General features: G+C 36.9%; 2 protein-coding genes across 3 annotated transcripts in view; both read left to right on the top strand.

Moving 5' to 3' along the window:
• Window positions 1–13147, top strand: part of kars1 (lysyl-tRNA synthetase 1) — a 13466-nt gene extending 319 nt beyond the window's left edge. Inside the window, exons 2-15 of one of the 2 annotated variants that reach the window (XM_084404460.1) lie at window positions 1074–1204; window positions 1599–1737; window positions 1834–1999; window positions 2623–2716; window positions 2806–2992; window positions 3116–3241; window positions 5010–5129; window positions 5210–5372; window positions 7421–7594; window positions 7733–7818; window positions 8891–8976; window positions 10498–10624; window positions 12453–12596; window positions 12724–13147. In XM_084404460.1, the coding sequence (XP_084260586.1) occupies window positions 1086–1204; window positions 1599–1737; window positions 1834–1999; window positions 2623–2716; window positions 2806–2992; window positions 3116–3241; window positions 5010–5129; window positions 5210–5372; window positions 7421–7594; window positions 7733–7818; window positions 8891–8976; window positions 10498–10624; window positions 12453–12596; window positions 12724–12798 (1806 nt within the window). In that variant the 5' untranslated portion in view covers window positions 1074–1085 and the 3' untranslated portion in view covers window positions 12799–13147. The remainder of the gene's footprint in view (window positions 1–1073; window positions 1205–1598; window positions 1738–1833; window positions 2000–2622; window positions 2717–2805; window positions 2993–3115; window positions 3242–5009; window positions 5130–5209; window positions 5373–7420; window positions 7595–7732; window positions 7819–8890; window positions 8977–10497; window positions 10625–12452; window positions 12597–12723) is intronic. The other variant, XM_084404459.1, reaches the window with a different exon arrangement.
• Window positions 13148–13857: 710 nt separating this feature from the next.
• gcshb (glycine cleavage system protein H (aminomethyl carrier), b) lies at window positions 13858–21625 on the top strand. The gene is made up of 5 exons (XM_084405784.1): window positions 13858–14408; window positions 16919–16998; window positions 20736–20799; window positions 20879–21010; window positions 21090–21625. Exons 1-5 carry the CDS (start codon window positions 14258–14260, stop codon window positions 21185–21187), a joined length of 525 nt encoding a protein of 174 aa, XP_084261910.1. The 5' UTR covers window positions 13858–14257; the 3' UTR covers window positions 21188–21625.
• The last annotated feature ends 3499 nt before the right edge of the window (window positions 21626–25124 follow it).

Genomic DNA, 25124 nt, shown 5'->3' with positions numbered 1-25124 from the left:
AGAGTGTTTTGATTCCTATTCACCATGTATAGTGTTTGTGCCGATAATACTCTCGCCAGCATCCTCGCGAATCTCGTTTATGCTCGTAAATCCTCAAATTGCACAGCCGGTTGTATTTAGTTGTCCAAATGACAACTTCATTCCCCATAATTCCTTAGCGGCTCTACAGAAAGCTAATGGCGTATTCGCGTATGAGAGGTCAGAATTTTCCGTTAACGTTACCCAGTATTTCAAAGAACCGACTCGGCAATTATTTTACGTCGTGACTTCGTAAATATGTTATTGTAACGTCCCTGCGATTAGGGTTATTAAAGTATCTTGCTTTTCGCCTTATCACTCGAAGTGTTCTCTGAATGCTTTCACTATCGGTTTTCGGGTCACGCTAAATTCGGACTAGCATGCTAGGATACTTCTCTTACAACAGAAGTAGTTTCATTATTATGCCGTTTCGATTTCAGCTAAAGAGATTCTTATTTGTGAACCGATTCAAATGATTCATTGGGAATATCCGACTCAAAAGAACTAACGTTAACGTTAGTGTTCAGCTGTTTTCCTCTCTCTGACTCTCATTTTAGAGCTCTGTTTCACCTGTCAGGACGAGAAAGTATTTCATAATCGCAGTATTATTAATCTAGAATTTCTTCACATGGTAACCTTTTACAGTAAGGTTTTGTTTACATTAGTTAACAGCGTGGTTTAACAATGAAACAAACTTCGAAAGCATTTATTAATCTTAGTTAATGTTAATAGTAACATTTACTATTATATTATTAAAGTCAAAAGTTGTATCTGTTAATATTATTTAATAGATAAGCAAACATGAACTAACTACAAAGTCATATTTATATTAACTGACTTTTAAAAACTACATACTGAGACAAATGTAAGGCTCATTGCAGTTACTAACATTAACTAATGAGACCTTATTGTAAAGTGTTACCAGCAACATTATATATATAAAAAAACAGCAACAGTAATGATACCAATATGTATTTATGACAGTGAAAACTAATTCCATAGTACCATGGTATCACCGCATAGTATTAATTACTGTTTTTTGATTCATCAAATAGGGCGTTCGCATCATGTTGAATCTGGTCAGAATATGCAGGCTGCAAGCGTTCAGGGCGCAGACGTTTGCTCTTCCCAGTTCACAAAGCCTGCCTTTGCTTATTCAAGGAAGTCGCTGGAGAAGTGGCAAAAGGTTGGTGGTCTTTCCATTTAATGCGAAAAGCGACCAACCTTTTGTCACTTTAAAATATTGCTTGTTAGAGACTGCCACAGCATGAATGTGCAAGCTGTGCGACAGCAATGCCAGTAGTGTTTCTCTGCATGGCGTCTGGGGCCAGTTGCATAAACTTAGCCACTATGTTAAGACTGTGCCTTAAGAACTAATTTGACTGCTAGAAATTAGTCAAGAGGTAACCAGTCTTTCTTTTCTGATTCAAATGAGACCGATCTACCTTTTTATGTAACTGACTTTAAAAAGTAAGCACCAGTCTTGAAGAAAAAATAAATAGATGGCTAACTTTTAAGACTAGTCTTAGCAGTTTATGCAACCGGCCCCTGAGCTTCATTCTAACCCTATATGTCTTTAGTGAGCTGAAAAGGCGCATGAAAGCTGAGAAGAAGGCAGCTGAGAAGGAAGCCAAGATCAAAGAACAGCAGGAACAGGAGACCAATGACAAGCCACAGCAAAATGCATATGGGGCCGATGAGGAAATCCTGGACCCAAATGTATGTTGAGTATTGATTGTGGAAGTCATATTTCTGGAACACAAATTCAGAATCAATTGTGACTGATTTATCTTGCCTCTCTTGTTTTCAATACAGCAATACTTCAAGATCCGTTCGCAAGCCATTCAAGCCTTGAAGGGAACCGATGAAGACCCGTACCCTCACAAGTTCCATGTGGACTTGTCGCTTATGGAGTTCATTGAGCGATATAGCCACCTTCAGCCAGGGGACCACTTGACTGATGTTGTCCTCAATTTATCAGGTAAATGTTTTCTACTTTTTATTTTTTAAGGGATAGTTCACCCAAACATGAAAATTATCCCATAATTCACTCACAGATTTATATTAAAAAAATGATCCTGGCTCTTTCAAGCTTTATAATGGGAGTGAATGGGACCTTTTTTTTAAGCCCATAAAAGCACATCCATCTGTTTTGAAAGAAAAATATTCATATTTGTAACTTTATAAACTAAAATCACTGGCTTCCAGTAACGGCCTCACGTGAGTCTATTCCCAGCGGAAGAGTGACCTCTGACCTGATGTAGGAGTAGCGTAAGCTTAAGCTGGGGCCACACTATAAGATTTTTTAAAATCTTCTAAGATTCTTCTAAGAGAGACCACAAACATGACTATAAGAAATCATAAATTTAACCGTTTTGTTCCTCTAGTGTGTGAAGTGCCACGATGTGATCAGGAAAGCACAACACACACACACTAACAAATTCCATGCAAAAACTTCCAAATTTCATCCACCTAAAAATATGAAGAATTAATATATCTTTAACAAAAAGAGACATTTCTGCTGCTTGATCCAAAACATTGTCTTAAGAAACATTTTGATCCTTTTCCTTATTTTGCGCCTTCGTGTTTTTGCTTGATTGAAAGGTCGTGTCCACGCTAAGAGGGCTTCAGGTGCCAAGCTGCTGTTCTATGACCTGCGAGGAGAAGGAGTCAAGCTGCAGGTCATGGCCAACTCCAGGTCGGATTTGCACTCTGCGGCATCACGTTTCACAGGCATTTCACATTTTGACGTAGTAACTTAACCTGTGTTTTGTTATTCGTTCTTAGGAACTACAAATCAGAAGAAGATTTTGTGCACGTCAACAACAAATTAAGGCGCGGGGACATCATTGGTGTCCGGGGGAACCCTGGCAAGACAAAGAAGGGCGAGTTGAGCATCATCCCAGTGGAGATGACACTGTTGTCTCCGTGCCTTCATATGCTTCCCCACCTTCACTTTGGCCTGAAAGACAAGGTAAAGACTAGATTCTTTAAACACTCTTTCGGTTTTACCCTTCGTTTTCAGCACACCCTTTGACTCTGGTATTTGGGGGTACAGTTTAGTACTGGTACTGATGTTTATTCATTGTTCCTTTAGGAAACCAGGTTCCGACAGCGATATCTGGACCTGATTCTTAATGACTCTGTGCGACAGAAGTTTGTTACCCGTTCCAAGATTATCACTTATCTCCGCAGTTTCCTGGACCAGCTTGGGTTTCTTGAGGTAAGGATGACACAAGAGGGAGATCTCTGTAAAGAGCAAGTGAAGTGCAGATTAAGGCTACACGATATATAGTTTTAGCATTGATATCACAATGTGTGCATCCGTGATGTTCGGTGTTTTGCAGGATGTGCGATGTCATAGGGATTGTAGTTGATCTGCACTACGGTTCAAAACGCACGTGATTCAGGGATTAATTGCAAAGTTTAACCATCATACAGTGAATGTTTATCATCTGCACATGTTTTAGGTCCTGTCAGTTTAAACATTCAAGCAATTTTGAACCATTAGAGCCCAAGAAGATGCGAAAGAGAACTCAATTCGCAACTTGTGTGCTGCTTTCTGTGCGCGCAGACAGCACACGAACACTGAATTCCGTCCTCTTTCACGACTATATGTGCTAGAACGGACACATGCATGCAAAATTGTCAAAGTGCCCGTGTCGACGAGTATCCTCATAAACACAGTCGATTATTGCTCACGTGAATGTAAACAATTGAGAAAAAAACGGATGCGTATCATTATATTGGATCTGTGCATTCACTCTTAAAGTGACAGCAGCCTAATAAACCTGCTTCTGTCTGTCATTAATGTTAATCAAACAGCAAAATACAAAGAGAAAAACACTTATGTCGCTTTATCAAAGATGAAATATATTTAATTTATACAGTGAAGACTATGCAGTGTTATTTTTACATTTGAGTATTCAATTTCAGAAATTTCAGAATTTCAGAAAACTGTTAGACCTGAAAACATAAAGCACTGTTTATTTCATTTGTATCTTTGTTCTGTTGTATTTATTCTTGCTTGTAATGTTTATGTTCTATGCAGATTTACTCCCCTACAAAATTACCCCAATCATTCTAGAATGCCTAATTTCAGTAGATGACTCTTAATAGCTCTTATAGACTCTATTAGTGCTGTCAAACGATTAAAATATTTAATCGCATTAATGTCATAGTTAACTCGCGATTAATCGCACATTTTTATCTATTCTAAATGTCTCTTGATTTCTTTTTGTCGGATAATTCGCATCCGCTGTGTGTGTGCTTGGCCGTCAAGTGGTATTTCAGACTGGACGTGCTGCGATGATGGCTCAGTTCACAACGACAAAACACACAGATCACTTTGGTCTTGTCAATTGAACCATTTGGCCACTTTTTTTAAATTAAACTTTTTCCATTCAGAATCTTATTGGCATCCATTTCGGCATCTCGCGCTCATCATTCATCCACTCAAAATGTAACGTTAAAGGGGGTCGCACACTGAACGAGAAGCGAAGCGCAGCGCCTTGTATTTAGAATTCGAACACATTATTCTCTATGAGTGTGTACACACTGGCGGCGCCATTCTGTGTTTTTTATTGCTGGTCATAAACTGAGAAAGCCCAAACGTGTGTGCGGCGTGCCTGTTGTTTTGTTTTCCGGTCTAGCTAGATCCGGTGGTGTTGTAGTTTTACTAACGTTACTAGTTGCAAAAGCATGTGAAAAAAACGACAAAGTTTGCTACGTGTTAATCGCGCGATAAAAATTTTTACGCCGTTAAAATGGGTTTGCCTTAACGCCGTTAATAACGCGTTTAACTGACAGCCCTAATATATAGACATGAAAACAATTATTTCCAAATAGAGCTATTCATATATAGCTGAAAAACTAAATATCGCAATGTCATATTTTTTTTTTTTATATTGTGCGGATTGAGATGGTCTGCTTAGAGAGTTTTTTCAATTGCTCCATGTTTTACTGGTTGCCTTTTTTTATGTGTTTTACAGATTGAAACCCCAATGATGAATCTGATACCTGGTGGTGCTGTAGCAAAACCTTTTGTCACCTACCACAATGATCTCAATATGAACCTCTACATGAGAATTGCTCCTGAGCTTTACCATAAGGTAAATGTGTCACTGTTCAAATTTGAAATGTTGAAAGTTCTTGAGTTATATTGGATATCTAACCTTCATCAATGTTTCAGATGTTGGTAGTCGGTGGAATCGACCGTGTGTATGAGATCGGGCGTCAGTTCCGTAATGAAGGCATCGATCTCACCCACAACCCTGAGTTCACCACATGCGAGTTCTACATGGCTTATGCGGACTATCATGACCTGATGGAAATCACAGAGAAGCTTCTCTCAGGTTTGTTAGAAGTAAATCCAATTTATTTTGCTCATGTGACTCAGATCTGATTTTTATATAACGTTATGAACGGCACAAACCACATGTAATCTGATCTTTTCAATTCAGATTTGGGCCACTTCCATATGTGGTCCTAATTCTGATACGTTTTACAATGTGACCTCAGTCTGAATAGTCACATAATTCATGTGACTTTTACGTCACTCTAGAATCTAGATCAACATTTGTCACAATTCTGAACTGATGGACATCACTCTGGTAGTTCTTTGAATATTGGAAGACTCAGTATTCACTTAAATATTATGGTGACCGCTCTATACAAGCAAAATTTGAGGAAAAACTGTACAAGAAAAACATTGCTCTCTTCTTCCTCGTCTGCGTCCTCATATCACCTTCGCACAAATTCTCTGGCTTTTGTGGCACATAACCTTATAAATGAACGCCTAAATGCTGACTTCAATAACCTCTGTGTTTACTTAAATATGACAGTACTTGCTGTATTTGTTATCGTTTTTATGCGCGTGCAGTTCAGGACGGTAACCACTTCACACTCAAATCTGATATTTAAAAGCTAATGTGTAAAAGCTGAACAAAAAAAATCTGAATTGAGCATTAAGGCTTGCAGGGTAAACGTAGCCTTAATCCCCTGCCATACCTTGTTCTGCTCATTTCATGCTCTGGAGTGTCTGCATCCTTCAACTGAAGAGGATGGAACATCACAAAAAAAATTACAAATAAATGCAATACACTTAAGCTTATTAAGAAACTGACCTCAAGTGGAATCGAACCAGAATTTCTCAGTTCTTTAGTTTCGCTCATAGTGCTTCTTAAAGGGATAGTTGAACTGGGTCCAAATTGCATTGAGGAAAAATAAACACAGATAAGTGGCATCGGAGTATAAATCACATTTTATTATTACATTCTGAAATGTAAAATATATATATATAAAACGAAATGTTTACAGACATTATTAACACTATAAATGTTCCTCTCAATCAGCATATCCTTTAAATGTAATGGTATTCAGAAATGAACTGGAATGAAAAATATGAGTAGAAAATAAACAAATGATAGTGGCATACATTATACACATTTAATGTCAAGCCTAAACTAATTTAAAGCGAAACCAAAACTACTGGCATGTGGGAAATGCGCTATACAAATAAAGTTGGGCTCATGTAGATCGCTCATTCAGTACGAATCCAAATGTGTGCGCTCTTGTGCACGCTTGACGTTTACTGCAAGTCACTTTGGAATATAAGTAATCCGTTCATGGATTCCTTTTACGATTTTAATTTTATGAACTAAGTTTTGTTTGAGGGACAAATCTCTCAGGTTTCATTAAAACTATCTTCATTAGTGTTCTTAAGATAAAGGGAAGTCTTGTGGGTTTTGAAACGACCTGCGTGCAAGTAATTGACAATGTTCATTTTTGGGTGAATTCAGCCTTTTAACATGAATTTGTTGACCGTCATAATTCCATGATTTTTCAATGATTTAAAAGAGATAGTTCACCCAAAAATGAAAAATCTATAATCATTTGCTCGATCTCTGGCCATCCCAGACTTATGACTTTCTTTCATTAGATTAACACAAGTGAATTGGTGCCAAGCGACAAACCACACGCAGCGGACATGACCGTAATCCATTCGACCCCAGTGGATGAATCAATGTCTTAATATAGTGAAATGTTTGGTGTGTGTAAGAAAAACACTAATGTTTTTAACTTTTACGGTTTTAACTGTTAATCATTGCTTATGGTCGACTGTAATACGAACATTCATGAGAGAGAAGTTGTGACATGTGAAGAAGACATTGATTCACTGGGGTCGTACGGGTCACAGCCATGATCACACACGCGGCACCCATTCACATGCATTATATGGACACACACAAAGGGATTCTTTTCCTAAATATATTTGTTTGTGTTTATCTGAAGAAGGAAAGTCATTTACATCGGGGATGGCATGAGGGTAATTTTTAGGTGAACTATCCCTTCATTTATATAACGTGTCTGAAAACACCAAGTGACGTTTCTGCTTTCACAGGAATGGTGAAGCACGTTACCGGAGGCTATAAGGTGACGTATCATCCTGATGGTCCAGAAGGACAAGCCCAAGAAATAGACTTCACTCCTCCCTTCAGACGGATCAGCATGACTGAAGACCTGGAGAAGGAATTGGGAGTGAAGTTTCCGGCTCCTGACACCTACGACAGTGATGGTAAGGGCTACAGTCAATAAACAAACGAGCACAGAGAAGAGCTGTTGAATCACTACATGAAAATTACTTGACATGATCGAACATGGGCGGTGGAGCTTTACTCTAAAAAAAAAACTCATGTTTTTTTTTTTTTGACAGAAACGCGCAAGTTCTTAGATGACCTTTGTGCTCAGAAAGAAGTTGAATGCCCTCCTCCTAGGACGACTGCTCGTCTTCTTGATAAGGTATGATCCTCGGGCCAAAAACTGACACTGAAATGTCAGAAATGCGATGGAAAAGAGCTCACGGATTCACTAAACATTCCTAGGAATAAAATTCTTCTCAACTGCTATTTTCTTACTTAAGTATAAAGTTAAGAATACTTTGTGTTCCCAAAAACATTTCTTAAGATTGATCTAAAGACAAAATTTTATAATGTTTTTAAAAATCATTGTAAAAAACTTAGGATAACCTCCAACTTGTCTTAAATTCCCAAAGCTAACATGTTTAATACATTTTAAATATTAAAGGGATAGTTCACCCAAAATTTAAATGGTCATCGCTCACCCTCAAGCTGTTCCAAACCTGTACAAGTTTTTCTTCTGATGAACACAAAAGATATTTGAAGAATGTCAGTAATGAGTGGAAGAATGTGCGTAATGATACACATCCATTTTCTTTCTCAATTGTTTACATTTAATACATGAACTAAAATAGGCTATAAATAACTGCCTTATCTTAAAAAACTAAATTTATGGAAATAATTTTTTTTAATGTAGGACATATATAGCAAACTGAAACGGTTAAAAGAGAAATATCAATGTAAACATAATCAATTAGCCTTAACATTGAATGAAAACTCCGTTTTTCAGAGGTCAGAACACAAACAAAATATATATATTTTATATAAAACGAATAAATAAAATATAGCAGCAAACTGAAACACTACAACATGAACAATTAAGCTATACCTGACTAATCTCACATTCTTTGCATATTACGAGAAAGGAACAAGTTTGTCCACGTTGTTGGAGAGAAGTGAGCTCTGTGTCTTGCTCACAATGAAGCCGGGCTTTGAGAAGATGCGCTCTGTCGTGGAAGTTAAGTTAAACGCAATGCTGTGAGCGATACTAGTTTAGATTCCACACTCCGCACGAACACTTGGATATGTGCCAGATATTAGCGCACCTTTATCGAGGATAACGGCCGTGTGAGGTGGCTAAAATTAAGGCTACTACTTGCATGTTTTAAATAAGTCATGTTTGAGGTCACACATCAAACTGATTTTGCCATATTGTTGTTGATTTTTCCATGTAGTTGGTGGGAGACTACCTGGAGGTGAAGTGCATCAACCCAACATTCATCTGTGATCATCCACAGATCATGAGTCCTCTAGCAAAATGGTATGTGCCTGACTTTGATTTCTAGTTTTTCACTCTGTAGGTAAATCACACATGATCAAACCCAGGGGTGTCCAGTCCTGATCCTGGAGGGCCAACCTCCTGCAGGTTTTAGCTCCTACCAGCTCCAACACACTTGCCTGGACGTTTCTAGTGAGTCTCTTTAAAGCCTGGTTAGCTGAGTTCGGGTGTGTACCCTTGGGTGGTGTTCGGTCTTTTTTTTTATTTTATTTTTTTTATTTGCTACTGCATCGGAAAACTTGACTTTTGTGGCAGTCACTGTGTGACCACAAAAAAAAAGTATTGGAGCTAAGTGGTCGTAAAAAAAAACCCCAAAAAACTCGCACCTTTTGTTCACGGTCAAAAATGTCCGCCATAGGAAATTAATGGGAAATGCGCAGATATACGAAAATACAGAGAATATTTATCATTCACTATGCAGAAAAAAAGTTCACAGCAAAGAGGGGGGAAACTCTCAAATATCAAGAGTGCAAAATAGACCCCCCCCCCATCCCCATCCCCATCCCCACCACCACCACCAACATATGTATATGAACTGGTGTCACTATAACAAAGCACGTTTTTGCAAATTCTGGAAATAAATGTATTAAAGGTGAACTAAGTAACTTTTTTTACCTTAACTGAACAGCTTCGGAGTCATTGGAATGGTTATATTACTTATTTCGGGTTGAATGGTGGTCGTTTCGCACCCCCCTGGTGCCCGTGAGTGGAAAATACGCACTTGCAACTTTGGGGTGGCGGGCCCATTAGGAAAGGGGTTACACTCTAAAATATCGAGAGTACAAAATACACACCCACTAAAACACACACAAATTAACTGGTGTGGCTGTAAGAGGTTGAAATCAAATTGATTAACCTCTGATAAAGTATTCCTGTTACATTTTTGTTGAATTTTGATGTGTAACAAAATGTATTTTTCTGTGTTCAGGTTTGACTGTAGTAAAAGTAATGCAAAAACACTTCAAACCAACATTTCAAACAAAATCTAAACCTTTACAAAGTTGTCTTTGAGAAATCTGAAGGTATATCCAAATCCACAACTTAATAAAGAATAAGTATTTGAGATTATAAAGCCTTTTTTATATAGAGCTATATAGGAATCTAGGAATCGAATGGTTAAAACATGGCATTACAGATGTGTTTGTTTTTTTTAACTCCCACCAGATGGCACTAATATGCCTGCAAAATGTTTTATTTTAAAGGCATTGTCTCTATTTTAACATGAAATGCTGCTTTAATTGAAAAGTACAAAAAAAAATTGAAGAACATTTTTGAATAATTTTCAATGGAAAAAATGTGATCATAATTATCACATCAATATCAATTAGTACCATGAAATTCTCTCTAAATACAAAGGAAAAAATAAAAAATATTACTGAACAAAAATATACTACATTTATTTGACCAAAAATAGTTACATTTGGAGCTGAACTCTTCAGGACAGGTTTGGACACCCCTGATCAAACACATTCAACTGATGTATTGTCTGTCTCTCCTCCTCAGGCACAGATCACAGAAAGGTCTGACCGAGCGCTTCGAGCTCTTTGTGATGAAGAAGGAGATCTGCAATGCCTACACAGAGTTGAACGATCCTATCAGACAACGAGAGCTGTTTGAGCAGCAGGCTAAGGTGAAGCTGAACTATCAAATACCTCATTTTCTACGTTAATCTTGTCCCGAAGTTTAATTTCGGGGGACTTTCTCAGGTTTCTAAGATTTTGCTACTTTTCAGTAAGGATGCATTAAATTGAAGGGGTGGTTGATTTATGATTTCACCTTTCTAACTTTAGTTAGTGTGTAATGTTGCTGTTTGAGCATAAACAACATCTGCAAAGTTACAACGCTCAAAGTTCAAAGCAAAGGGAGATATTTTCTTTTAAAGAAATCGCTTTTTAAGGACTACAACAAACGGCTGATAGAGACTATGTGACATTCCTCCCGGGTTAGTGACATCACTAACCCTACAATTTACATAAACCCCGCCCCAGGGAACGCGATTTATAGATTATCATGACAGAATATGCTAATCAATGACTTGTGAGATAACTACACATAAACTACATAAATTAATCAACTAACCATTCAGAAATGTCCTGTTGCATTCTACATGTTGTCACTTCTTCTTGAGTCTCTCCATCATTGTCTGACTCCGGTTTAAACACAAAAGTCTAAACGTTTTAGAAATTCTCAGTGCGTGCCTGTGTGAGATAAAAGGACATGAGCTGTTGAGGCTCCGCCCTCTGTGCTGGGAGCAGCAGCTCATTTGCATTTAAAGGGACAGTCACAAAAACGGTGTGTTTTTGCTCAACCTCAACCACTTTAACATGCTATTTAAAAATATCTGTGGGGCATTTTGAGCTAAAACTTCACAATACACACTCTGTGGACATCAGAGACTTATTTGACATCTTGTGAAAAGGGCATTATATCACCCCTTTAAACAAAAGTGACAGTAAAGATTTTTGTAATGTTACAAAAGATTTCTTCCATTTCAAATCAATGCTGTTGAACATTCTCTTCATCAAAGAATCCTGAAAAAAACTGTATCATGGTTCCTGCAAAAATATGAGCCGTTTTCAACATTGATAAAAATCAGAAATGTTTCTTGAGCGTCAAATCATCATATTAGAATGATTTCTCAAGGATCCAGGATCAAGACTGGAGTAATGATGCTGAAAATTCAGCTTTGATCACAGGAATAAATGACATTTTAACATGTATTCAAATAGAAATCAGCTATTCTAAATTGGAATAATATTTCACAATACTACTGTTTTTACTATTTTTGATTAAATAAATGCAGCCTTGGTAATGAGACTTCTTTCAAAAACTTGAAAAAATCTTTTTGAATAGTAGTATATAGGGCTGGGCATTAGACGAATTTCACAATTCGGTTTCAATTCAATATCAATTAATTGGAGCCTATCAGGTACAGTACGTGGCCAATTTCCTTAAGGAAAAAAATATCTAAAGCTGTAAACTACAGGAAACACCAGTTGGTACATCACTATAATATTAAAGGTTAAAATTAAATTCAGGAAGCTTCTATCAGTATGCGGGGTTGAAATTTCTTTTGAATGCACACCCGCTTTTTACCTTCTCTTTACAATTTGCGATCACGTGTCCTCCGTGTACAGGGAGCGGCGGTACGGACCACACGTTTTACAAGATAAGATGTTGAAAGACGTCAGTGGCGCTCAGGAACTGTTGCGCAACAAATCCTCAGACACCGTCCTGTCAGTCATCTCTCCCTACTATATTCACGTGATGTACTGTAATGTAACCGACTACAGCAGCAAGCCTAACTTGTCCCTTTTGGGGCACCCTAGAATGCGTTACTCATTTTTCCATGCCTTTTCGAATTCAGAATTGGCTTCGGGCACATCACTAGCAAGCTGCTTTGGGTAGAAACTAGAAAGTAACCTCCAGGTGAATGAATGTTCATATTGTGTCCGCAGGCCAAGGCAGAAGGTGACGATGAGGCGATGTTTATCGATGAGACCTTCTGCACTGCCTTGGAGTACGGGCTTCCACCCACGGCCGGATGGGGCATGGGCATCGACCGGGTCGCCATGTTCCTCACAGACTCCAACAACATCAAGGTATGACCCACCATGACACCTTTTCAGTAGAACTACTAGAACCTGTAAATAAATCAGTCAAAGATGATTCTGTGGATGGTTTGAAATTAAAACTCGGTCTGATCTGAATTGATGTGCTTTCCTTCAGGAGGTGCTTCTCTTCCCTGCTATGAAACCTGAAGATAATAAAGCAGCTTCACCTGCAGAGGGCACATCAGTGTAACTCTGAAGAAAACACACCTGGGGATTTCTTGATTCAACCTGAACTGTCCAATTTATTGTCACTGGTTAGGGTTATAACCTGAATATTCAAGACCTATGCACTGTTCATAATGGAAGGAAGGATTTCAGCAGTTCTTTTAACATACGGCTCACAGTTTCATGGGGAATAGGAACCCTGCTTTCTTTTCTCTGTTTCCCGTTGTCGATTTACTGCAGTTTTGTGACCTGGGGTGATTAAACAAGATGTTTCTTAGACATATTTGGATGTTTTATGATCTTCTGTCCAACTGTATTTTTTAACAATGGCTGTTCAATTGAATCCCATTAAATAATGACTTATACAACCCAAACGGTTTTGTGTGCTTTGTTTCTGTATCACAGATGGACATCATCTCATCTTAGTTTTCTCTCCTTTTGTTTGCTTAATTTGCTCAAAATATAATATGCTATTTTAAAGCAGTTTTGTAATGGTGGTAGTGGTCATAATTAGCAAGCTTGATGAACTCTAAGGCCTGGTTTCACAGACAGGGCTTAGATAAACCAGGATTAGGCCTTAGGTAAATTAGGACATTGAAGTAGCTTTTTATCAACTTTATAACAATACTGGTGTGCTGTGCATCTCGAGACAAAACAATGATACTGATGTATTTTAAGACATGTCAGTGCAAGTTGCTTTCAGTTAAAACAGCTCAAACGTGCATTTTAGTCAGGGACTAGCTTTCAGCCTCGTTTGTGAAACCGGGGGGGAAAAACTGGCCCCAACAAGTATGAATATCATTGCATTAGATGGCAAAACATCAAGTGTATTTTAACCATTTATTTTAAAGACAGATTGTACAATATTTGATATTTTAATAAAATCAGAACATTTTACTGTTTTATAAAACTTATTTATACAGTATGCTTAAGTAATAAGTGTAAAAAGTGACACTTTGGATTGTCAAACGTTAATGGACCATGTTTAATTTGATGAATGACACCTGTGGTTACATACAGGTGTGTGTGACTTCAGACATGCAGTGAGAATCACCAGTTGATTAAAAGTAATTGGGGGAAAAAAGGGGGAAAAGGTGTAGCTTTCTAGTTTGCAGACGTCACTTGGTTTGATATATGCATATATGGCTTAAATATCCACATATTTTGGGGGCCCCTCTAAAGAAACTCTGTAATGTATTCTGTACATGATTGAACGTTGGCTTTCAAAACCAAAGGATTTGATTCTACTTACTGTGCAACACACATCCTTTTGCTTTCGTCATGTTTGGACTTTGTATAATGGGTCGTTTAGTCTATGCCAATGTTCTCGTCGTTATCGATATCTCTCTGTTCTCAGTCTAACTTATCAGCACCGTGAGGTCCCTGGTTTAGCGTGAGCGCGCTTCTTGCCTCTGTCGCGCGCCTCTCGCTCGGTCAAGTGCATCAGGCTGGAATTTCATATGTGAAGCCCAGAGTCGGTGAAGATGGCGATGTGTGCGGCGCTCAGATGCGTTTCGACAAACTTTTCGGCAGCATTGCCCCTGCTCTCGAGACCTGCACATATCTGGACGTGCCAAAATTCGCTAAGACCAAACATCTTAAGGACGCTTTACACGAGCTCGCGGCTTTCGGGAGGTAAAAACTTTACTGAACTCACGGTTCCCACGTTTTACATCTCACATTTAGCTTTTCCGTAAGGACTGCAGCCATTCCTGTCAGCTTTTTTTTTTTTTTTTTTTTTTGGTGTTTTCAAGAGCTTTAATGTGCTGGAATCTAATCGAATCGAATTAGTATTGAGATTAAACGTTGGTTACGTTGGAACTTTGGTTCGTTTGTTACGTCATGAATGTCTTGTACGTTTTATTCGTAGGCTAAGTTACTTGGCGGATTCGATTTTCGAACAATTCCGTTTCACTGGTCTCTTTATTTGTGGAACTTTTTCGTTATTGCATATTTTTTTTTCCTTCTATTCTGCGTTATTTAAAGCGATTTGTTTACATGTGCATGTAAGGTCAATGTAATTTTTGCTGACGCTTGCATCAAACTCTTGCATCAAACTCGTCATGCACCAATTTTCTCGCTACAGTATTATCATTTGGCTTTGCGATCTTAAAATGTGGCTATTTAAAGTTAAGACCGTGCTGCATCCCGTGCCTGTGAAGTTTGATTAGAGGCCCCTGACTCCACATTATATCTCACCGAAATCTGTCAGTGACAAATCTGTGTACAGTAATGTGTATGTGAAATTACATCCATGCATCACCTCCATTATGCTGCCTCAAGATCAGAAATAACAACAGGAGTGTTTTGCATAAAGCCCAGCCATGCTCCAGCATTCAGCCCTGCTCACAATCTGGTTTAAACCTGTATTGTTTCTGCATGGGCTGATGCTAGAATCCGACTCATTTGAGGCATTACCCCTCTGGGAATCCTCAGCACTGGTTCATTGGTGTGCCAGACTATTTTCCTAAGAACTATGTTCTTAATATGCAGTTTATATTCTTTTTATTTCAAATTATGACTGCTTGCTTTCTTAATCAGGTCCCGTGCTAGGGATATTGAGGCATTCCTGACATGTTTGTCATACGGAAGTGGATGTTTAATGTGAATCACTTGTTTTATCATGTGAATCTAATTTTGTAGCTTTCTTGTACAGAAACCCATGATTGGGTATTTAAGAAACCTGTTTGAAAGGCAGTTATTTTGCAATTGCTGGCACAGGAATTAAAATCCTTCAGCGTGCCCTAACGTGACCTTTTTACTGTTGCTTTCACCCTCAGTGACTGCGTCATGTTCAGTGCAATGGTATGAGAAGGTATTTTCAATCATTTAGAAAACATAATGCAGTGAAATGGAGAGACTGATCTGGAAATAATTAATGCATCGTTCGCCTCATGGAGTTCAAATGGTCAACTATTATCAGTCAGGAAGTTAATATTTATATAATAATTGTTCTTGAAAGAAAAGTGTCAGGTTTAAAGTAATATTTCTTCAAAATGTAAGGGCAAATAATGATTCTCATGTCATTCCAACCCCATATCATTTTCAAAAACTCAAAGTTTGCCTTTTCAGGCCTCCGAAACGCTGTTGTCGTGTAAATAAACAGCCAAAATGCATAAAAAGGTTTCCGGTTTTAGTTGAAACCGGTGTTCTCTAGTCTACACGACCCCTTACTGAAACGTACCATTGACGTTTGAAATTCTTGAAATGTAATTGCATGAAAAAGAATGATCAGTACATTATTCAACATTTCCCCATTTTGTCTTCCACAAGTGAAAAAGTCACAAGTGTTTATAACAATGTTAGAACTAATTTGACATCTATTAAAATTTGTTTGTGGGGATTGAAATAAAGCCAAAATAAAATATTTAAAACACTAAAAAAAAAAAAAAAACTTAAATAAAATTTTGAAACATTGCCTTGGGAACCAACTGAAATTAGATGAAATACTGAAATTATGGAAACTGAAATTAAAATAAGTTATGTATATGACAACAGCACAAGCTATTTTATCTCAAAAGCTCAATTAAAATATTGATAAATCTAGAATAAAAATAATAGTAAAATAACACTTGATATTGACACTTTAATCAAAGCCATTTGAAGGCAAGGTAAGCAAAAAAAAAAGCGCAATACTGCTAATACTTTTATTTAATGGATGTCAATGGGGGAGAGGCTTCACTACGCTGAATAAACCACTTTTGTGGGAGAACGGCTTATCATTTAATGAATCGACAGTCCTTTGGCTAATCTTCAACGTTTGCTCTTAAACATTCAATTTGGATTGATCTATTTTAAGAGTTTACACTGAATTGTTTTATAAGAAAAGTCACGCACAATCGCACGACAGGTATGATTCAGTTTACGCAACTTCTCATTCATGGTATCCACAAACAGTGATTGACTGTCGCACAACTCAGATCGAAATTCAGTGACGTCGAGACTGTATCAGTGATTGAGACTGGTCATCGAGGCACACGTGATCCAAGTTAGGCGTTACGCTCTCTCCAATGGTAGAGAGCCACGGACCCTCGTATCTCCCTCCCAATAATAAGACCATCTCTGCTTTAACTAACTGTTCTGTTTATCTTGATCTTTTTATGATGAAAATTCTCTTTATTAATCACATTGTCTTGTCTTCACAGCTCTGAAGTTTACAGACAAACACGAGTGGGTGCGAGTGGAGGATGGTGTGGGTACTGTCGGCATCAGCAACTTTGCTCAGGTTTGCTCCCCTCTATAAAGAAATGGGTCGGTTCAGTTTCAAATGTTTTATCCTTGTTTTTACACTTTTTACTGCTGAAACGGCATGAACCCTGTTACCTCTCACTGTCTTACCACTGGGACGTTTGCCATTATATATCATATCTTAGTCTAAACCTACATCAATCTTGACAAACTATATATACAATTGACAGAGCAACAGTAATTTATTAATTTGTGACAAGAATTTTCATCAGTGTCAAAAAGGCGTGTTCAGATCTTTTTGAAATAGCGATGCACTTAAAAAATCTTTTAAAAGTTTTAAACGGATAGATTTTCCACTTGTGATGAGGCGGCGAGGTCTTCTTTCTCCGCAAGTCTTTTATGTTAGCTAGGCCATGGTCAGACTGCCAGCAAATTAAATTTTTTGCATATCCAGATTTTCTCCAAATGGGTTTTTGATGGTCTGGACAGCAGAAAACACACATGAAACCATTCAAACCAAAATGCGATTCCAATCAGATTTTTACAGATGCGTCTCTGTCTGGACAGTGCACTCTGGATGCTCAATTTGGGATTTCAAATTGTCACTCCTAATGTGACACAACGATAACATCAAAACTGGTGACGGAAATACAGGATATTCAAACGTGTATATACCAGTCTCCTCCACACAAATCTTATTTGATCATTAGCAAATGATTTGCCTGCAGTCTGAACACAAAGCCTTAGAGGTTGAATTCAACTCAAATACTGCCCGTACTGCTTCTGAATAGGATGCTTACTTTGTAGATATTGTGAAAAATATGGTTCAGATCATGTCATCTAGTGGAAATGTTTGGTTTCAACCACACAAAATCTTGCCGTTTTAAAGTTGAACATGTTTTGTAAAATATATATTTTAAATAAAATGTATATATGTTTACATTTTTGTGCACTTAAACTCCTATAACTTTTTTCAATGTCCACTTCTACATTAATCTGCCAAATGTCTACCAAACCAAAAAGTCTGAGTTCCGAAGTATTCAAGAGTTATAACAAATTTAAGTTAGAAATGTCATTTTCAGGTATATGCTCAAAAAGTGGGACTGACAGTTAAAGGGATAGTTCACCCAAACATGAAAATTCTGTCAGTAATTACTCTCCCTCATGTCGCTCCAATCCCGTAAGACTTTTCGATCTTCAGAACACAAATTAAGATATTTTTGATGAAATCAGAGAGCTGTCTCACTCCTTCATAGGCTGCTAGGTAATTGCATCTTCCGGGTCCAGAAAAGTTAGTAAAGACATCGTTAAAATAGTCCAAGTGACGAGAATACTTTTTGTGCGCAAAACCTCCCCAAAATAACAACTTTATTCAGCAAACTCTCCTCTCTTCCCTGCCACTCTCTTACGCGTTTCACTTTGTTGGGCTATTCACAAAGTACAGCTCTTCTGGGGTTTACGACAGAACGCTGGTCCACTATTGGCTGAGCACGATCACATGATCACATGCATGCGTTATGGTGCTTGCGTGAATCGCGTAGCATGGAGGAGAATAGATTGTTGAATTAAGTCGTTATTTTTGTTTGTTTTTGCGCACAAAAAGTATTCTCATTGCTTCATAACATTAAGGTTGAACCACTGGAGTCACATGGACTATTTTAACGGTGTCTTTACTGCCGTTCTGGGGCTTGACCGTGGTGATTACGTTGCAGTCTGTGGATGGTTCTGACAGCTCTCGGATTTCACCAAAAATATCTTAATTCGTGTTCTGAAAATGAACGAAGCTCTTACGGGTTTGGAACGAAATGAGGTTGAGTAATTAATGACAGAATTAAAATTTTTGGGTGAACTGACCCTTTAACAGGGTTAAAGTCAGCATGAAGGGTGTACTCGCACTAGGCTATCTGAGCCGTTCCCGGGTGCGTTTGACCCCCAAAGTCTGGTTGGTTTGACTAGTGTGAACGCTCTGTACCGTGCATGGACTTGGTTCTCTTAACGATCCCTGCCCCGCTGGAAGAGGTGGGCCAGAGCACGGTTCAGTTGGGCTCGGGTATGGTACGCATGCAGTGAGAGTACACCCTTACTTTCATAATGTGATGCGTTTCCAAGTAAAATATTCAGTTAAGTAGGAGGGGAGAGAGGGGTTGAAACAGTCATAGTTTAGGGTTCAGTTTTAATTTCATGTTAACTTTTAAAAGTCATATTGTTGTTTTACATTAATGTTATTGCAATATATTGAGTTCTCAAGGAAAATTCTGTCATTAATTACTCTCCCTCATATTGTTCCAAACTCTTAAGACTTTCCTTCATCTTCGGAACAAAAATTAAGATTTTTTTTTGATGAAATCTGAGAGATTTCTGTCCCTCCATCGACAGCTTCGCAACTACCACTTTGACGCTTCAAAAAGTTCATAAAGAGATCGTAAAACCAATCCATATGAATTGAGCGGTTTAGCCAAAATTTTCTGAAGAGACTCGATCACTTTGAAAGATAATAAAATCACACACACAAAAAAACGTAATTTGTGTTACGAAGATGAGCGAAAGTCTTACGTGTTTGGAACGACATGAGGGCGAGTAATTAATGATAGTTTTCATTTTTGGGTGAACTATCCCTTTAATGGTCTTCCCTATGGAAGCTTGTTTCCGCCACAGAATAAAACATTTTAAGAGATAATTGCGACTTTTTATCTCACAATTGCGAGTTTACATCTCGCAATTCTGACTTTATTTCTCAGAATTGCGAGATATAAAGTCAGAATTGCGTGAAATAAAGTGGAAATTGTGTGTTATAAAGTCATGATTGCGAGATATAAAGTAAGAATTGCGTCTTATAAAGTCAGAATTCTGACTTTTTTTCTCGCAATTGCGATTTTATATCACGCAATTCTGACTTTATAACACGCAATTGGGAGATATAAAGTCACAATTGCATGATATAAAGTCACAATTGCGTGTTATAAAGTCAGAATTGTGAGAAACTATTCTGAGGTAAAAAAAAGAGTCTGTCTCCCCCCCCCCCCCCCCCCCCCTTAACTTAATATCTCACAATTCTGAGAAAAGATGTCAGAATTGGGAGATATCAACTCGCAATTGCGTGTTATAAAGTCAGAATTGCGTGAAATAAAGTCACAATTGCGTGTTATAAAGTCAGAATTGCGTGATATAAAGTCGCAATTTGCGAGGAAAAAAAGTCAGAATTCTGACTTTATAATACGCAATTGCGACTTTATATCTCGCAATTCTGAGTTTATATCTCGCAATTCTGACTTTATATCTCGCAATTCTGACTTTATATCTCGCAATTCTGAGTTTATAACACGCAATTCTGACTTTATTTCACGCAATTCTGACTTTATATCTCGCAATTCTGACTTTATATCTCGCAATTCTGACTTTATTTCACGCAATTCTGACTTTATATCTCGCAATTCTGAGTTTATAACACGCAATTCTGACTTTATTTCACGCAATTCTGACTTTATATCTCGCAATTCTGACTTTATATCTCGCAATTCTGACTTTATAACACGCAATTCTGACTTTATTTCACGCAATTCTGAATTTATATCTCGCAATTCTGACTTTATAACACGCAATTGCGACTTTATTTCACGCAATTCTGACTTTGTATCTCGCAATTCTGCGAAATAAAGTCAGAATTGCGAGATGTAAACTCGCAATTGTGAGATAAAAAGTCGCAATTATCATGTACATTTTTTTTTATTTTGTGGCGGAAACAAGCTTCCATACTTCCCCCTTCTATCACAATAGGAGGCGTTAGGTGACGTGGTGTACTGTGGGCTTCCAGAAGTGGGAACCAAGCTTGAACAAATGGGTGAGAATCATTGGAAATCTCCATCTTTTGCCTTCTGGCCATTACAGCATAGACATCACGGATTGTGTTTTTCCCCCAGAGGAGTTTGGTGTTTTAGAAAGCGTCAAAGCTGCTAGTGAGCTGTACTCTCCACTGACCGGAGAGGTGACCGAGATCAACACAGATCTGGCAGATAACCCTGGACTAGTAAACAAAGCCTGCCACGAAGACGGTGAGCGCAGCTGAATTCACGAAATACCTCACATGCATGTATAACGCACTGCTAAAACATTCCTTTCTCCTTCTTGAAGGATGGTTAATTAAGATGACCATAGAGAAACCTGCAGAACTTGACGAACTCATGGATGAAGCTGCTTATGAAAAATTCATCAAATCCCTTGATTCATAAAGGTTTTCAGACCTTTTCAGATCCTTTAAGGATTCACAATGGCTACTTCATAATGCTGATGCTAGAATGAGTACTAATACAAATTCTTTTTGAAATCTATTTATTTTGGTTTTGTAATTTCCTTTTCCACCAAAATAATCTTTTGTAATGCGCTAGTTTAACAAACGTTTGCCGTCGAGAGCCAAATATTTCAAAGGGCTTTTGGATGCAGTCTGAGGTGCTTTACATGGACTCAAAGAGAGGGCTGATTGTCTTAAATAGTATGTTTGCCAGTGTAACGCGTGTGACGTTAAAGTAACATGACATGCAATAAAATCAAACATTTCGTAACATTTTTGAGCCGCAGTTTGCTTCTGTTCTGATGTGTTCAACTCTCTTACCATTTCACATTCAACATTGTAACTTATTGCTCTCATACCTGCAATACACTATCAGTTTAAAACTGTGATCGTACTTACAGCAAATGCTTTCATCATCTTTTACCAAAATATCTACAATACCGTTTAACCCTCAGACGGTCCTCTGTCATTTCTGACCGAAACATTTTCTGTTTTGAATTTCTAAAAATCACAGCTTCATCGGAATGTTATGAAACTTGGTGACTTTTATGGCATTAGGTATGTGAATACAAAAAAAAATTGAGGTCATGATCCGAGCATGCTAAGTGGTCGTAAAAAAAATAGTGACGATTTTGGTCTTTCGGTCAAAAATGACCGACCCATAGGAAATGAATGGGAAATTGACAAAAAAAACAAAATTCTCCGAATTTTTGTGTGTACAATCTACAAATCGGCCTCAATCCTAAAAAGAAGTACACCGCTGTAAAGGGGTGACACTCTACAACATCAAGAGTACAAAAAAGACACACACACACTCACACACTTTTATACACATAAACACCAATAAATTTTGATTACAAAAAATATGTTTTGAATTTTTAAAAATCACAGCTTCATCGGAATGTTACGAAACTTGGTGACTTGTATGGCATTAGGTATGTGCGCACACAAAAAAATTGAGGTCATGATTAGAGTATGCTAAGTGGTCATAAAAAAAATAGTCACACTTGTGGTCTTCGGTCAAAAATGACCCCCATAGGAAATGAATGGGAAATTGACAAAAAAAATAAAATAATTTTTTAAAATATTATTTTACATAAAGTGTTATAATTGAATGAATTGCATTTTTTGTTACAAATTCTGTAAAAAAAAAAAAAAAAGTAAATGTGTCCATAAACAGCTGGGGAATTCACATGCCTCTCCATAGAGAACTGTAGATGCCATCTAGTGGTTACACCATGGTTCTACGCTTTCTCTCCATACTCTCACCAGATGGTGCTAATCTGCTTCAAACATTTTTTTTTTAAGGCCTAGACTCTATATTAAACTAAAATACTGCATAAATAAAAAATAAAAAAATACATATATTTATATAATTTTTTTTATTAATTTCAATGGCAAAAATAGATCATAAATATTGCATAAATAGTAATAAATTCAATAAAATGATTTCAAAATACAAAATTAAAAAGAATAAATATTATAGAACAAAAATAAATTGCATTGGTTTTACTGGGATGGAGGAAGTTTCATTTTTAGGCCTCCGGTCACTTCTGACCGGGAAGGCCCAGGATGTGACTCCGAAACGAAGACCGTCTGAGGGGTAAATGGTAGAAGTGGGTCATGATTTATGCAGACCTAGGCTTTATTTATTTGATTAAAAATAGAGTAAAACTAATATTGTGAAAATATTACAATATAAAATAACTGTTTTCTGTTGTATTTCCAAATGTAATTTATTCATGTGATGCAAAGCTGAATTCTTCAGTGTCACATGATCCTTCAGAAATCATTCTAATATGCCGATTTGCTGCTCAAGAAACGGTTCAATGTTGCAATGCTTAATATTTTCGTGGAAACCGTGACTCGTTTTCTTTCTTCATAAATAACCAGCATTTATTTGAAATATAATTTTTATTTTTTTTGTAAAACATTATCACAAGTAATGCTCCAGTTTGTTTCTGATATTTGTTTTCTTTGTTGGCAAACGGCACTGAAATCCTTTGAGACAGTGTTTTGTGTCTGTACTGTACATTATGCAGGGTTTGTTTTGAGAGCTTGAGAGAAGTGTAGAGAAAGAAGGGAACATGGCCGCCGCCCAGCCCAGCACTCCTTGACCTTTGCCCTTAGATTAAAAGATTGAGAGGTTCAGTGTTCCAATGATCAATGATTAATGAAGGGGAGATCACAGTATCTCTTTCTGCCTGAAGAAAATCTGAAACCTGTGTTGAAGGATTCACATTAGATTTCTTTCATAACTATTTGATCAGAAGGACATTTATTTAGATGTTTATTATAATATTGCTTATTTTGGTCACTATATACAGATTGTATCTGTAAAACTGATTAATAGTTATCTATTCTTGGAAGTCCATGTAATGAAATGCAACCATCTCTGGTAGCAAAACAAATTGGTTGAACATGCATATGTAATGAAAATGAAAATTGGCATTGATAACATAGGCTAAGTGTTGAAAGCAAGTGAATATATTATTATTTAAGCCTCTGTTTTACCATACCAACAGTTTTTGTTGTAAAACTCACGAACGAGCCGGTTTGAATCAACAATAAAACTGTTTAATTAATAAAGAACCTGTGTGGCTCTAACAAACAATTACTTTCCTGATAAATCCGGCCATATTTTCTGATTTCTACGCAAGGACTTAGGACGCCCCCTAATGATTGATTTTAATCCTCATTATTCTGCAGACAATTGCTGAATAATTTTTACTTTCCCGAAATCCCACTGAAATATCAGAGAGTTTCAAAATGAAAATGTTACAGATCATGCACATGTGTCTATTAGTAATATTATAATATAGTTCAGTTATAAAGTAGGCCTATTTTGAATCCATAAAAAAAATCCTTATCAAGACATCACCAATGACTCCAAAGGTAATGGTAAAATAAGGAAATATAAGTCTGTTGGTCGGTTTCAGTATGGAAACCCTAGACAAGTTTGTCAAAATTGTCTGTTAATGTTTGTGCAGTATCGGCAACAACATTACTGCAATAGTGAAGTATATCAAAGTGCATTAAGGTGCTTTCCTATTTTAAAATATTATTTTAGTATGATGTAGTATGATAGTTTAACTCCTACTATATTTTTTCATTAGGCCAATTAGTTTTATTTTGAATAGTTGATTTATTTTATGTATTATGAGTATATATATATATATATATATATATAGAGAGAGAGAGAGACACAGAGAGAGAGACAGAGAGAACCAGTCAAAAGTTTGGAAACATTACAATTTTTAATGTTTTTGAAAGAAGTCTCTTGTGCTCATCAAGCCTGATTTATTTAATCAGGTATTAATAAAATACAGAAAAAAAAAAGAAAAAAATATACATAATAAAATATTATTACAATTTAAAATAATGGTTTTCTCTTTTAATATACTTTAAAATATGAATATGTAGAATTTTAATCAGCATCATTACTCCAGTCTGTCATGATCCTTCAGATATCATTCTAATATGCTCATTTATTATCAATGTAGAAAACTGCTGTTTTTGCTGCTTAATATTTTTTTTTAGAACCTGATACTTTTTTCAGGATTCTTTGATGAATTAAAAGTAAAAAAAGAAAGAACAGCATTTACTTTAAATAAATATATTTTGTAACAATATGCACTACCAGTCAAAATATTGGGGTCAGTAAATCTTTTATTTATTTTTTATAAGTAATTCATAGTTTTATTCAGCAAGGATGTTAAATTTATATATAAAAAAGGATAGTAAAGATTTATATCGTTAGAAAATATTTCTATTTTGAATAAATGCTGCTCTTTTTAACTTTTTATTCATCAATGAATCCTGAAAAAAGTATGACAGGTCCAAAAATAATAATACTTGTTATACTAGCAGCACAACTA

The sequence above is a fragment of the Rutilus rutilus genome (genome assembly GCF_951802725.1).
Source record: "Rutilus rutilus genome assembly, chromosome: 3".
NCBI lineage: Eukaryota > Metazoa > Chordata > Actinopteri > Cypriniformes > Leuciscidae > Rutilus > Rutilus rutilus.
Note: the sequence above shows the minus strand (reverse complement) of the source record. Positions and strands in the feature narration are given on the sequence as shown.